Genomic DNA, 13,944 nt, shown 5'->3' on the forward strand with positions numbered 1-13,944 from the left:
AAATAATTTCCCAATTATTCGTCCATCTGAGAGACTCATAGGTGTCCTTCCAGAACTAACATGAATATTACTTTCTCCTAGAGGTGTCCCTGAATTAGTCCCTCCATCCCCCATAGCATCTATTCAATCATCACCAGACTTGAGGGCAGAGAAACCAATTAGGATACCCCTGCAGCAATCCAGGCAGAGGTTGATAGGCCTCTCAGAGATCGGTTCCATGAACTTGTTGAAAATAGATTTGCCACGGGACCATATTTAGAAGCACGGTTGGGTTAGTGAGCTTGTCGTCATTTTTTGGAACACTCTTCTACACATGAGTCACATCCGTGGTATGGTTTGGCTGGTTCTCTATTTAATTTGATTCCTACGGATTGTACAACTATTAACTAAGCACCTATTATGGATCTGGTCCTTTGCTACATTCCTGAGATTACAACTATGAATCATGAACAAATACCGAAAAAAGCCCTTACCCATGCTTTTTTCTCAAACTAGGTAGGTAAGCAGATGTTGATCACATAACCAGATAAGGATAAAATTGCAGGTGCTATTGCCTCTATAGAGAAGAGCTACAGGGTACCCTGAACCTATACTTAAGGGGACCCTGATCTATGGGGGAGAGAGGGTCATTGAGAAATCTCAGCTAGGAAGGGAGTAGGGGAAATGTATTCTAAGGAGATCAACAGTTCTGAGCCTTCACTGTCCTATAAACTTTGGTAGCTTTTTCCAATTTAGGGGTTGAGCAGTGGGACCCTAGAATCTCTATCCACAGGAAACACCCCAAGTGAAACAGGGTTCATGTTCTCTTGATCACACTTTGAAAAATACTGAGACAAAGCATGTGAAGATATCTAGTGTTTGCAGACATGCATAATGTATTAAAGACTCCGTTCTGGAAGGCCCCTGGATGTTAGGGGCTGCACTTGAGTACTGTCTCATGTTTGCGTCCTTCCTGGTCTCTTCCCAGTCCACATCTGTGACATGAGGTGTTGGACTGTGTGATCTCCACAGTTCATGGCTCTGACCCTGAGGACGTGTTTTCATCCTCTCTGCAGATGCACTTGCCGGAAAGGTTACGTGGGCGACGGCTCGACGTGTTATGGAAACATCATGGAGAGACTCCAAGAACTCAACACTGAACCCAGAGGAAAATGGCAAGGAAGGCTCACGTCTTTCATCTCACTCCTGGGTACGCAGTGATGGCTACGGATGCTCCATGACAGCTGTCATTTGGGAAGGACACCTTCGAGACATACGCATGCCTAAGGGAATAGGCAATGCCTAAGGGAATAGGTCCCAGGAGACCAGCCCCTTAGCGAGGGGTCACACATGTGAGAGAGTAGGAGCAGACAGCTACTTCCAAGGAGGTGGCTCTTTGCCAAGAGATCTAGCAATGCAAGAATTAGCAGGTGAAAAGCTGAGGCTAGGGTTCTGGGGTCACCATAGAGTGACTGACCTGCAATAACAGGGAAAGCCACTGATTTCCTTGACTTTATGCCTCCTTTAAGTAGGAACAAAGGTTATCAGGCATCACTGGGGATAGAGAGTGAGCCCCAGAGGCAGCATCCATAATCCTTAGTGGAGATGGCATTTGAATTTTGGAACAGTCATGGTTATACCCACCCTCAGCCCAGAAGCCACTAATTGCCTATAGTGACCAATCCTCCCCCAGACTCCCAGGTGGGGTGGCAGTCTACAACACCCTCATGCATTTGCAAATGCTTTCTAGTTACTATTACCCCACGTCCCCTTGGGAGTTAACTATTATAGCTAACCGCAGATTGGCTTCCAGTTAAACACCAGTTTGGCCAATCAATGAAAATAAAAAAACAGACTTGAACAACCAACAGAAACCTTCAAATATCAGCATTTATATTAGAATTTACCAGTCCTAGAAAGAACACAACTGAAGAAGTAAGTATCATGGATGGGTCAGTGCTGCACTCATAAATCTTAGTGTGACTCCTGCATAAATGTCCTGCTCTCTCCAAGGCCCACAGGGAGTCCAGCTGACTGTCATGACTTGGGCTTCTTCTAAGGACTCTTAGACTCTCAAGTGGAGCAGATAGGGTATCAGAGTGTCCTTTTCGGACTGGGCCCTCAAATGTCACCCTGAACAGAGTCCTGCTCACCTCTCACCTTCCCCATTACAAAGTGCTAATCCACGCTGCCTCCTGGGCGAGAACACAGAGCTTATCCAGATGTCCCAACATCCCCAGGGTGGTGGATGCAGGCTGGCTACGAAATTTACAGGGCCCAGTGTAAAATGAAAACCTGAGGTCCTTGGCTCAAATAGTAAGCATTTCAGGATGACAAAGACAGAACATGAAACTGGCATGGAGCTCTTCTGAGATGACCCTAGATAGAGACAAAGGTTCGTTTTTGCTCACTGAGGTGACAACAGGTCAGAAAGCCCAGAGAGGAGGCAGGGGCCTTGGGGTTGTCAGAGGGTCTTACCATGCCTGACCCGCTCCTCCCAGATACCCTTGAAGTTCTTAGGGGCTGTATAGGGGACAAGGCTTCATGGCGCCTTGCATTTGCTTAGAAAGGGCTGTCACAACAATGAGAACAGGGAAGGGCCAGGGTGGACCAGTCAGGGCACAGGCCCACGGCATGATTTACCCTCCATGTGCCCCTGACCCACTTGGTGTTTTCTTTCTTTGAACATTTCTTCTCCTAAGACAAAGCTTATGCCTGGCCACTGAGTAACCTGGGACCTTTCACCGTGCTGTTGCCCTCAGACAAGGGCCTGAAAGGATTCAATGTGAGTATTTGAAAGAACCTGACCCTGAAGGTTGATCGCGGGAAGCCTGAATAGGCAGTGTCTTCTTCGATTGAAGTGGGAAACCTCGATTAAAATTAAACCTACTAGAGAGGACCATGGTGGTTTGGGGTAAAAATATTTTTTTATTTTTAACTGATGCATAATATTTGTACATATGTATGGAGTACAGCGCAATCATACTTGGGTATGTGTGTATAATACATAAGAATCAAATCAGGGCAATTAAAATTTCCATCTCTTTCAACATTTATTATTTGTTTGTCCTGCAAAGCTTTAGATTCCTCTCTCCCAGGTTTTTAGAAAATATTCTAAATTGCCATCAACTCTAGTCATCCTACTATGCTGGAGAACACTAGAACTTTTCCTCCTAGCTGACTGTATTTGGGTACCCATCATCCAACCTCCCTGTACTCCACTGCCCTCTACCCTTTCTAGCTTCTAGACAGCACCATCGTGAACTTCCACATATTAATGAGAACATGTAATATTGGATAGATTTCTTAGTGAGGGATCCTTACAGAAAACACACAAATTGTAAGTATACAACTCAATGAATTTTCTCAAAGTGAAAGTACTTGTACATGCAGAGAGACAATGACCAGCCTTCCAAAGGTCTCCCTGGGCCCCCCATTCCTATCATTACCCCTCAAGATAATCCCCAAAGACTCTTCAATGTAGTCATGCAAGAAAAAAAGAAAGAGTTCTATAATGCAAAACTGCTCATGTCCTGTAGGAAGAGGACAAGCATTCGTTAGGTATTTGTGTTCTTTTAAAATCATCATAAGTGGTAACAGGGGTAGGAGAAAATGAAGAAAAATTCAATGTGAGCAGCTATTATTTGAGTTAATGTCATTCAGTGGAGCTGGTTGGAGGGGCCCTATCATGCCTGATGCTACCAATGAACTACTTCTATTTGGTTTAATGTAAGTAATGAACTTGCTGAGTTGGATAAAAATTAGGTTATCTTAATCCAAGATGTTTCACAATAATAATTTTTGCTGCGTTGAATCAAACACGAGTAAGTTCCAGGCCCCCTTCCCCTGACACCATCAGCGCTCACCCGTGTGAGATAAGTCTGTCTACTCCTGACCTCCAGAGGTGTCCTCATGTCTCCTCTGTTGGAGAGTGGAGCTGGTGAAGATGGCGTGCTGGCCACTGTGCAGCTGGTCTCTCTTTTAATACAGAAAGTTTGCACAGAGGTAATAAAAAATTGTATCTGCTGGTTAACTGTTAACTGTGTAGTAGTGACAAGATATAGATTTGGTCTGGTGGGCTTCAGAAATCTTTACTGTTCAAATGCATCCTCAATCCTGCTTACTCTCTTCGGTCTCTCATGCCTGTCCTCTTCTTGGAGGTAGATTCCTTGGTCCCTGTCACCAAACTGCTCCTCCTGGTCCAGCTGACATTCTTTTCCCACCATGTCAGTTTCAGGCCAGGAGCAGCCTCCCAGGTTTGGTAGTATACTGGGCATGACCCCTGACTCTCCCAATCACCATTGTCTTTGAGGGCTGGCCTGGGGTGGCCGTGCTCACGAAAGGTCATCTGTGTCTGAAAGAGCCCAGGGTGCATGTTAGGTGCACTGGCTTTGATATCTTTGGTTCTGAGGAAGGCCCAGCATGCATATCAAACTCCTTTTCTCCTTCAAATGACAGTCAAAAGGTCCCCTTTTCTTAGGTGAAAGAGCTTTTGATGGATATCAAGGCTGCTCGGTATTTTGTAAAACTGCACGTCATCGCTGGGCAGATGAGCACAGAGCATTTGAACAACACAGACACCTTCTACACCTTGACCGGGGCGTCGGGGGAAATCTTCAACAGGGATAAGGTAAGAATGTCTCTGAGTTTCACGCACAGAACTCAATTGTCCTCCAAGCCAACGCCCGTGGGCTTCTTGTTCTTTGTGTTTGGGATTTGTGAAAGGTTACAAGAACGCCTTCCTTGTCCTTGTTTGTCTTCCTATGTAGGAAGAAGAGGACACCCTGGTCAGGAAGGAAGGGGTGGGCTGCTTTGTAAAGGGGGAGGCAAAGGGTTTGATTTTGGTCTGGTCCAATTTAGTTTTCGAGGCCCTCATCATTCAGCTGCCAGCAGGAAGACAAACTGCCGTCAACCTGTTTTCCAGAAACATAATCACAGAGCCCCATCAGCATTCCTCTTACGAAGGAAACGGGCTGTTTGTTTTAGATTGCTGGGATTCATCCATCTTTTCCAGCTTGGCATGCTGTCTCTCAATGCTATTAGTTCTGGGGTTCTTTAGTTTTGTTTTGTTTTGTTTGTTTAACAAAACCACCCTGTCCCCGTCACAAATAACTCTTTTTGTGAATCCACTTAGTGGGAGTAGTGGGGGAGGTGATGAATCGACAGAATGTGTGTGGGGGGGCTGTGACCTGTTTTACATTCACATAATGTCAACAGTCAGTGGATCACTGAGAGTTCTTTCCACACTAAGCACAGGGATGAATCTTTATTGGTGTTGCATAAGGCTCACGACAACCTTGTGGGAGAGGTCCTAGCCTAATCCCTGTTCTACTTGTGGGAAAGTAGAGAGATCACACAGTAAGCATCAGAACCAGAGGTTCACATGTGGTTCTGCCAGACTCCAAAGCCCACAATCTTAACCAGACTACAGTGTAAAGATGGATGGGTGGGTGGATGGATGGATGGATGGATGGATGGTAGGTAGATGGTGGAATAGATAGAGTGATATATAAATAACACATATGAAGAGGTGGCTTCCTTTCTCACATGGACATGCATCATTCATTTTTTTTCAAAAAATATTTACTAAGTCTGTAACTTATAGGAATCATATGGAAGAAGGAATGAGCTTTAGTTATTCATTCAACAAATATTTTTATTGTGCACCTTCTCTGTGCAACATACTAAAGTAAATGATACATTTACAGTAAATTGCTTAGTGGATGACAGCCAGCAGCTGCTTCAGAACACAGGTTTAAGCTACTGTTTAAATAACGAATATTTGCATAATGATGTGGTTGATATTGCAGTTTATTGGAGGAAAGCATGATAATACCTTATCCACATTAGCCTGTGATTATCACCAATGATTTCACGTTATCTCATTTTATCTTAACAAAAGCCTCCACTAGATCAACCAAGCAGATACATCTGCCCCATGTTAGGTTATGTGACTTATCCAAAGTCTCACAGCCAATAAATGGCAGGACCCAAGGACTTGGGACTTCTATTCCAGTGCTTACTCCTCCCAGAACACTACATCCTTTATCTTTCTTTGGAATTTTAGGACAATCAACTAAAGCTTAAACTTTACCGAGGCAAAAAGAAAGTAAAAATTATTCAGGGGAACATAATCGCTTCCAACGGGCTGGTGCACATCCTCGACAGAGCCATGGACAAGATAGAGCCCACATTTGAGAGCAACACCCAGGTGAGCCATTCCAGGTAAAAGTGGTGTCAGCCCAAATGCAATCCTCTGTCTCCCTGGAGAGTCACCTCCAAGAAGAAAGTGTCACTCAGCGCTATGTGCTTGTCCTTCATTCTACTAGAAGGATCTCAGCAAAGAGAGGATGGGATGACGTGTCTGTTTGCAATAGAATACTGAGTGTTTCTGCAGAGAGACAGAAAGGCAGGAAGTATGTATATAGGGAAAATCTTGATTTTTTTTTTTGCCTCTTTTATGGTAAAAACATCAATCAGCTCAGTGCATGGAAATGTATTCCTCATTCATTACAGAGAAGAGCAGTTATTGTCATGATGAAATTTATTCCTTTTGGCCTGTCTGACGATGGACAGAAGTTGCTTCAGAATACAAAGGAGCAACTATTGAAATAACCATAAACATTTGCAGAGTGTATGGCAGTTGACCATGTGTGTCCACACTTACACATAAACTGTAATCCATCTCTTAATGTTAGGATTTATATTTCCTAAACCTCTTTATTATTTTTTTTTACTAATTTGTAAACAAAACGTCTCCTTCCAGCAAACCATAATGACAATGCTGCAACCAAGATACAGCAAGTTCAGATCTTTGTTGGAGGTATGTCCCTATAGTGACTTTCCAAAAACCATTAAGTCCTCTGTCAAATTAACCAGGATCTCAACTATAAATGCTTTCTAAAGAATTGCTTTCAATATTTTTCTGAGCTAGGTCACGGATACAAAATTTCATTTCTCAAATGCAGGAAACCAATGTGGGACAGGCCTTAGACAAGGATGGAGTTGGTGGACCATACACCATTTTTGTTCCAAATAATGAAGCACTGGATAACATGAAGGAAGGCACGCTCGATTACCTCCTTTCTCCAGAGGTATCGTATCCTACTTACGCTGATAGCATCGTGTCAGTATCACTGTCCCAGTCTGTATCCAGACAGACTTTTTCTAAACTGGGGGTAGCTAAAACGTAGCACATGTATGCCTACCACCCTCCCACAACCAAAGCAGACATCACTAATCAACCACAGCACCCCGGAACTGATTCTGGATGTGGCTTTAGTCTCCTCAGTAGAATTTCAATTAACTATGCTCAGTCCATTTAACTCAACAAGGGAAATAAAATCTACTGCCAACCCCGGGTCTAAATGAAAGTTTGATTTGTCCTGGCTTTTCTAATGTTTCTCAGTAGTAAAATCAAGACTTTAAGTTCCCCATAATTCTAAAATCACAGAGAGCATGATGCCTAAAGTAGCCATTCAGGCCTAGGCCAAACAGTAAATGTTATTTTTTTGGTGGAACAGCCTTACCTTTTTCTTGCATTCCTCTCTCTCCAGCATAATCCTTTCATGACATACGCCGGCCTTCAATTTGTTACTGGAGGTTAAGAGCTGGGCGGTAATCTTAGGTCCTTGGGTGTGATGCCTGGGATCAGGGCAATTCCCGGGCAAAGGAACAGAGTTCAGCAGGCAGCGATGGCAGTTAGAGCAGCTGTATTGAATGAAGGCAGGGAAAAGAGAAGTGAGATACCTGTCAGAGAGAGGGGCAGGAGGATGGGCCAGGGAGCAAGATGAGTCAAAATGATTAGGCTTTGGGCTTTTGTTAGGGTAGAGGTGGAGCTTTCAGTGCACAAAACCTTGGAGTGCAGGTAGCCATGGAAACTCTTTGGGCCCTGGGCTTGGGCAGCAGCTGCCTCTCTAGGAGAAACTATATGCCTGCACTGGGTAAAAACTGGGGGCATGCACCTGCATACTTCTGGCCTTTCTGGCTTAGCACCCCTGGTAGAAAGTCAAATAATGGTCAACTGGCCCTTGAGCAGCTTGTGGGTACATGGGCGACTTTGAGAGCACAAGTCTTTTTTTTTTTTTTTTTTTTTAATAATGCTTAGTGAGGTGGAGCTATTTTTCTTTAATACCTTTATATGATTTATATGTGGTGCTGAGGCTCCAACCCAGTGCTCACACATGCTAGGCAAGCATTCTACCATGGAGCCACAACCCCAGCCCAGCATAAGTCTATGGAGATGGGAGATGGGTCCTCTTTATGGAATGTGGGATGGGAGGAGACTGTGGTGCCATTTGGTGGCTCTGAGCATTCTTCCCTCTTTTCTAAGATGAACGTCTTCCATAGCCCCACCCACACAAGGGGAGAGGGGTGATGTCCTTACAGCATTCCACGATGGGCACTGAGTCCTCTGGGTCCATTACCTGTCAGCAGCCCTTTCACAGCTGCCCCTGCCTCTTGTCCCCCACCCTTCTCCCATCCTGGCTTCCCTCTGGCTAACCGCCTACACCAACAAACACAGTCACATTTCCCTCTGGAAGGAGACTATTGACTTCTTTACATAAGGGTATGGGTGATGGAAACCATGAGAGCATTTCCTCTCCCAGGAATAACAGCTATATCCTGAGGAGAAGGAGAGCTGGCTATGGAAGTTTGTTCATTGGACGACAAGTGGTGGAATTACAGGCAGGGCCACAGACTTCCTTCCAGGGCCCTGAAATCATGCCGCCATCTTGGCAAAGGGGTCAGACTTCTCTACTTCATATAGATTGATGCTGATTATAAAGAATGGGAATGGAGAGGGCTCTCCAGACTTTCACAGTCATGACTGAGTGTTATGGTGACCTTAGTGCAGTTAGGAATCACCTATGGAGCTTGTTAAGGAAGCTGGTTCCACAGTCTCACTTCAAGCACTTTGACTAGTGACACCAGAAAGAGGCCCAGAAAGAGACCTGCTGGTAAAAACCCGTATAATTGCAAAAATAGATCCTGTCTATGCTGTTTTTGCACCCTGAAATTTGTTTCCTTTTTTGGTTTGAAGGTCTAGTATTCTTTCTAGAATACTTTCAGATATCTACAAGGATATCTCGCTTTCAGAAAATTTGAAATTTAAAATATATATAGGTAGGAAGGTAGGTAGATAGATGGGTAGATAGATGATAGATAGAGGGGATAATCCGAAGGTGTTTCTAACATTGCCAACAAGGGCTCACCACATGAAAGGATTTTCTGTGAGTTTCCATTGAGAAAGTCAAATCTCCCCAGGGCCTTCCATGGGATGTTATTTGAAATAAATAATTCACACTCAAGTTTTCTGAGACCTTACCATTGCTGAAAAACTGTTACACCTCTCTCTAAAACTCACACTCAATTTAAAGTGAGCTAAAAAAGTAATATTGCTCTCCTGGGAAATTTATTAAAATTCTGTAGTTATATGACCTCCTTGATGTGGCATTTTTAAAATAATAAAAATAATAGATGGAGTTTAAAAGGCATCTAATCCAGTACACTTAAAGTTAAAATAAAACCTTTTATCTAGAACAGAAAAAATTACCCTTCCTTCTTTTCTGTTAGGGTTCTTTGTTCAGAAAGTTCTTCTCCTCCTTCCTTGAAACTGCTTCCTGGTTCTTGCAGGCTCTCAAGGATGAATTGTGTGTCTCTCGTTCCAGCTCTGTTCAGTGAGATCACATTGGTAGCTTCCGTGGGAATATTTACACCACAGAAATTGGCCAACATGCACCACTGCTCCTAGCTCTCAGCAAGGTTTTTCTCAAAGGCAGTATCTTTCTGCCTACGAAGCTTATAAAACTCCAGGCCTCTTTGTTCTGAGTCAGAACAGGTTTCCCACTTGGTTTCTAAGTAAGGAGTGGAATGCTTATTTCTATCTCTTCCTTGGCTCCAGAGCCTGCATGGGTTAAAATTTCTCAGCCTGTGGGAAGCTCCTTCTCTCTCCATCCTCTTAATACACCCTTTAGTTTTATCTTCAAGGAGGAACCTCAGTGGGAGCCAGTAAAATGCCCCATCAGCTCTACCAATGAAATGCAAAGTAAACTGCTTTCATTAGAAAGAGAGTTTCTGATTCTGATTTTGGAATGCTGTATTTCCAGTGTATATTTCTCCCTGAAGCACAATTTCAGTCTGGAAACCATCCCATTCCTGCAGAGAACACGGTCACTGACTACAAGCCCTGGTTCATTCTCATCTCAGAACTAGACAGAAATAAATGCAAAGGGAGCCAGAGGCTTGCCTTTCCAAATTCACAGACTCCTGCAAGTAAAATAAAGGGAGACAAATTTACAAAGTTCTAGAACATACTAATAACATGGTAGAAGAGCTCTTCTCTGCCTCTGGCATCAAAGGACTTGGGGTTTATTTTACCTAAAACAGCAGGAGGAAGTGAGTGTCCTCATAAGGGATCTAATGCCTGGTACCAAAAAAGCTCTTGGACAATGGCAGGTAGAAGCATATTGTCAACTTGAGCTGGGTGGCACTGACGGCCCCAGCCAGGCAAAGCCCCAGGCACACACAGGGGTGGAAGTAATGCTGATTGATTCCTTTGGTCCTTTTATTCTTCTCTTCCTTGTAAAATGGACTCAACACCAATGAATTCTTGGGACTTTAAAAGTGGATTATTCCATTGATAAATTCTTTCTTATAGAAACAGAGGACTAGAAGGGACCCACACCAGTCCCTTTATTTTGCAGGCAAAATTGAGACTCAGAGATTAAATGACTTACTCAAGGTCATACAGAAACAGAATTCAGGTTTCTAAGGTCCAGCTCAGAGGGCTGGATTCAGCTGGACAGGACACCTCCCTCCCCTTTTCATTTATTGGCAGAAGAGCTTACTGTGTGCCCCCACTGTGCTGGCTGGGAGCAGGGAGATGATGAGCTCAACACACCCAAGTTCCTGCCTCTCAGGAGTTTGCAGTCTACCGTAGTCAGACATTTCTCAGTACTGCCCATTGTGTCTCACCCTTTCTGCCATGGGACACTGGAGCTTGAAATAACACTGCTTCTGCCTGGAAGCCCCATTTCTGGGTACTGCGGAGTAGCTGTATGGAGAAGTTGAGAGTCAAGCTGACACGATCAAGGTCACATAGTTACAGAATGAGAGCTACAGAAAGCATCGCTTCCAGAGCTGGCTAATTGGGGTCCATTTCAGCATTCTTATTGGTGACCCCATCCTGTTTCTGATGTTATTGGCGCATATATATATATGGCAGCCATATCATTTATCCTCCACACCAGTGCTCTTTTGAGAGTGAATAAAGCTACCAGGACAATAGGCATAAACCAGGGTTGTGCCAGACAAACCAGGCTATGTGGTCACATACATATTTTAGTCAGCTGTGTCTCTGTGACTAATATGCCCAGCAAGAACAACGTAGAGGAAGAAAAGTTTATTTTGCTCAAGGTTTCAGAGGTTCAGTCCAGGTCAATAGACTCCATAGCTCTGGGCCCAAGGTGAGGTAGAACATCATGGTGGACGGGCACGGTGGAGGAGAGCAGCTCTGCACATAGCCAACCAGGAAGCAGAGAGAGAGCTTCACTCACCAGGGACAAAATATAAACTCCAAGGGCAAGCCCCCAGTAACCTACCTCCTCCAGCCACACCCTACCTGCCAGTCCCCCAGTTAATCCATTCAAGTGGCTTAATCCACTGATTAGGTTGCAGCTCTCATAATCTTTTCACCTCTGAGCCTGCTTGCATTGCTCATACGTGAGCTTTTGTGAGACTCTGCATATCCGAATCGTAACACACGTCTTACAGGTGACTCCCTGGCACAGTGACCAGAGGCGGTCTGAGTGAGGGGAACCTGAGGTCAGCAGGGCTTTCCTTTAACCTGGTCTTCATGGTGTGGGAACATGTCCCTAGAAGGTCAACCTCCTGGCAGTGAGTAGGATCTTGGATTTGTGATCCTTCGCCTGTCCGAGTCAGAATGACTGTACTATGTCACTTAAGGAGCTTATCACTCCCAGCTTCAGCTCAGCTGGGAGAGTGAGACAGGCTGTAGGATGTCACCACTACTGCTGCCTTCCTCCCCCAACAGTGGTCCCCTACTCCATAGCCTTCCTCCAGGGCCCAGGACTGTTGATCCTGCCTTGGTCCCCTCTGTGTGCCCTCTTTTTTCTCCACTGTTACTTTAGTTTTCTGAAACAAGAGAAACCTTGGAAAGGACTTGGACAGGGGATGACCTTCCTGTGGAAGGAAAGGGCGATCAGGAACCCTGGGGTCATATATTCCAGAATGGCCATTACGTGGCCTGACAAGCAGCAGTTTATTTATGGAGCAAGTGAGAGACTCATAAATGGAGGTCTGCCTCAGAAAATGCAGAACGTAACTTTCAACATTCAGAAAGGTAGTAGAGCAGGATGACTGAGACCTTGGACTAATTCTTAGTCTCATAACCTGAGAGCTACGGCGGGACCTTCGACGTGTCCTTGAAACTCAGTATTATCACATATAAAATGGGCCAGTAGCAGCCCCTGCCTCTCAGGGCTGTTGGAAGATGAAATGAAGCATGCAAATTTCTATTTTTAGATCAGCCCCTGTCCTACCTGAAGGTCTGGGGAATGTTAGGTATCTGGGAGATGGCATTATTCTCATCCTGGATTTCCCAATAAAGGGATTATGAATCATTTATTTTTATGATCAAGTCATTTAAAAGACTCCCACAAGAGTAGGAGTGGAATGATTTCCTTATTAACTAAAGAAGTATTTTGGTTCCCTTACAGGGCTCTCGGAAGCTTCTGGAACTCGTCAGATACCACATTGTCCCGTTTACCCAGGTTGGCCCTACTCTTCCTGCCGCTACTTTTCCCTGCTTTCAAAACATCTGGCCCTAGTCTTGAATTCCAATATGTTGGCACTAGAGGGTTTTTGATGTGTATTCTTCCTCTTTCTTTAGCTCTGAGTGAACACTCAGTCATGAATAATGAGTCTGATATCAAAGAAATCTTCAAAGCCACAAAAACTCATGACATCAAAGCTGCTGTTATTCATTTTGTAAACTTTTAAGGATCCTTTTCTTTTTAAAGACTGTGAGAAATCAGGACTGTGCATTTGCTCCACATGTCTCCATTGTTGTCTGCTTGTTGCAGCTTGAAGTGGCCAATCTGGTTTCCACCCCTCACATCAGAAGCATGGCCAACCAGTTCATACGGTTCAACACCACCAGCAACGTAAGTGAGCAGCCTACGGCAGGCACCTACCACCCCCCACACACACTCTTGCTCTGGGAATGATTGTTCATGAGGATGGCATTACCCTGCTTCTGCGCCAACGCACAGGTTTAAGATCTTTATCACTATTTCACCTTTCAGCAAATATCTGCTGAGCAGCTGTGTGTGTGATGGTGTGTCCTAGATACCGGGGATAAAGAAGTGAAAAAGACCATCTGTGCCAGCAAGGAAAACAGGCTTTGAGCAACTCGTTAGGCAATCAGCAGATTATTTAATTGCAATGAATGCCAGCCAGAGGGATTGCAGAAGGCTGTGAAAGTCCATGACAGGAAGGTCTGAGACAGGCAGCAAGTTAAGGACCCTTGGGGAGGTGGTGATGCTTGGGCCACTCCTTGGAGGATGAGTAGGATGAACTTGGTAGAATGAGGAGAAGAGGCTCCTGACTGAAGAGAGAACATTGGCAAAGGCCCTGAGGTGAAGGAATCATGACTTATTTAAAAAACAGTGGTGCACGCCTATAATCTCAGCAGCTCTAGAGACTAAGGCAGGAGGATCGCAAGTTCAAGGCCAGCCTCAGCAATTTATCGAGGCCCTAAGCAACTTAGCAAGACTCTGTCTCAAAATAAAAAGGGCTGAGGATGTGGCTCAGTCGTTAAGCACTCCTGGGTTCAATCCTTGGTACCAAAAAAGAAAAGAGAGAAACTCAAAGAAGGTAGTGTTATTCCATTAACCCTTTGGGGGTTGTAACATCAGCAAAGTCGGCCAGCATAGAGTCATT

At 44.5% G+C, this 13,944-nt stretch overlaps 1 protein-coding gene across 2 annotated transcripts in view; it reads left to right on the top strand.

Moving 5' to 3' along the window:
* The window catches only part of Stab2 (stabilin 2), a 155,287-nt gene that overhangs the window by 35,067 nt on the left and 106,276 nt on the right, over positions 1-13,944 (top strand). For both annotated transcript variants that reach the window (XM_046429260.2, XM_046429261.2), the window contains 8 exons: positions 1,056-1,189; positions 2,682-2,764; positions 4,460-4,609; positions 6,047-6,190; positions 6,746-6,802; positions 6,948-7,073; positions 12,720-12,773; positions 13,086-13,166. In XM_046429260.2, the coding sequence (XP_046285216.1) occupies positions 1,056-1,189; positions 2,682-2,764; positions 4,460-4,609; positions 6,047-6,190; positions 6,746-6,802; positions 6,948-7,073; positions 12,720-12,773; positions 13,086-13,166 (829 nt within the window). The remainder of the gene's footprint in view (positions 1-1,055; positions 1,190-2,681; positions 2,765-4,459; positions 4,610-6,046; positions 6,191-6,745; positions 6,803-6,947; positions 7,074-12,719; positions 12,774-13,085; positions 13,167-13,944) is intronic.

The sequence above is a fragment of the Marmota monax genome, unplaced genomic scaffold (assembly GCF_021218885.2).
Source record: "Marmota monax isolate L192 unplaced genomic scaffold, Marmota_monax_Labrador192_F-V1.1 WCK01_AAM20220418_F8-fsc00051, whole genome shotgun sequence".
In the NCBI taxonomy this organism is placed as follows: domain Eukaryota; kingdom Metazoa; phylum Chordata; class Mammalia; order Rodentia; family Sciuridae; genus Marmota; species Marmota monax.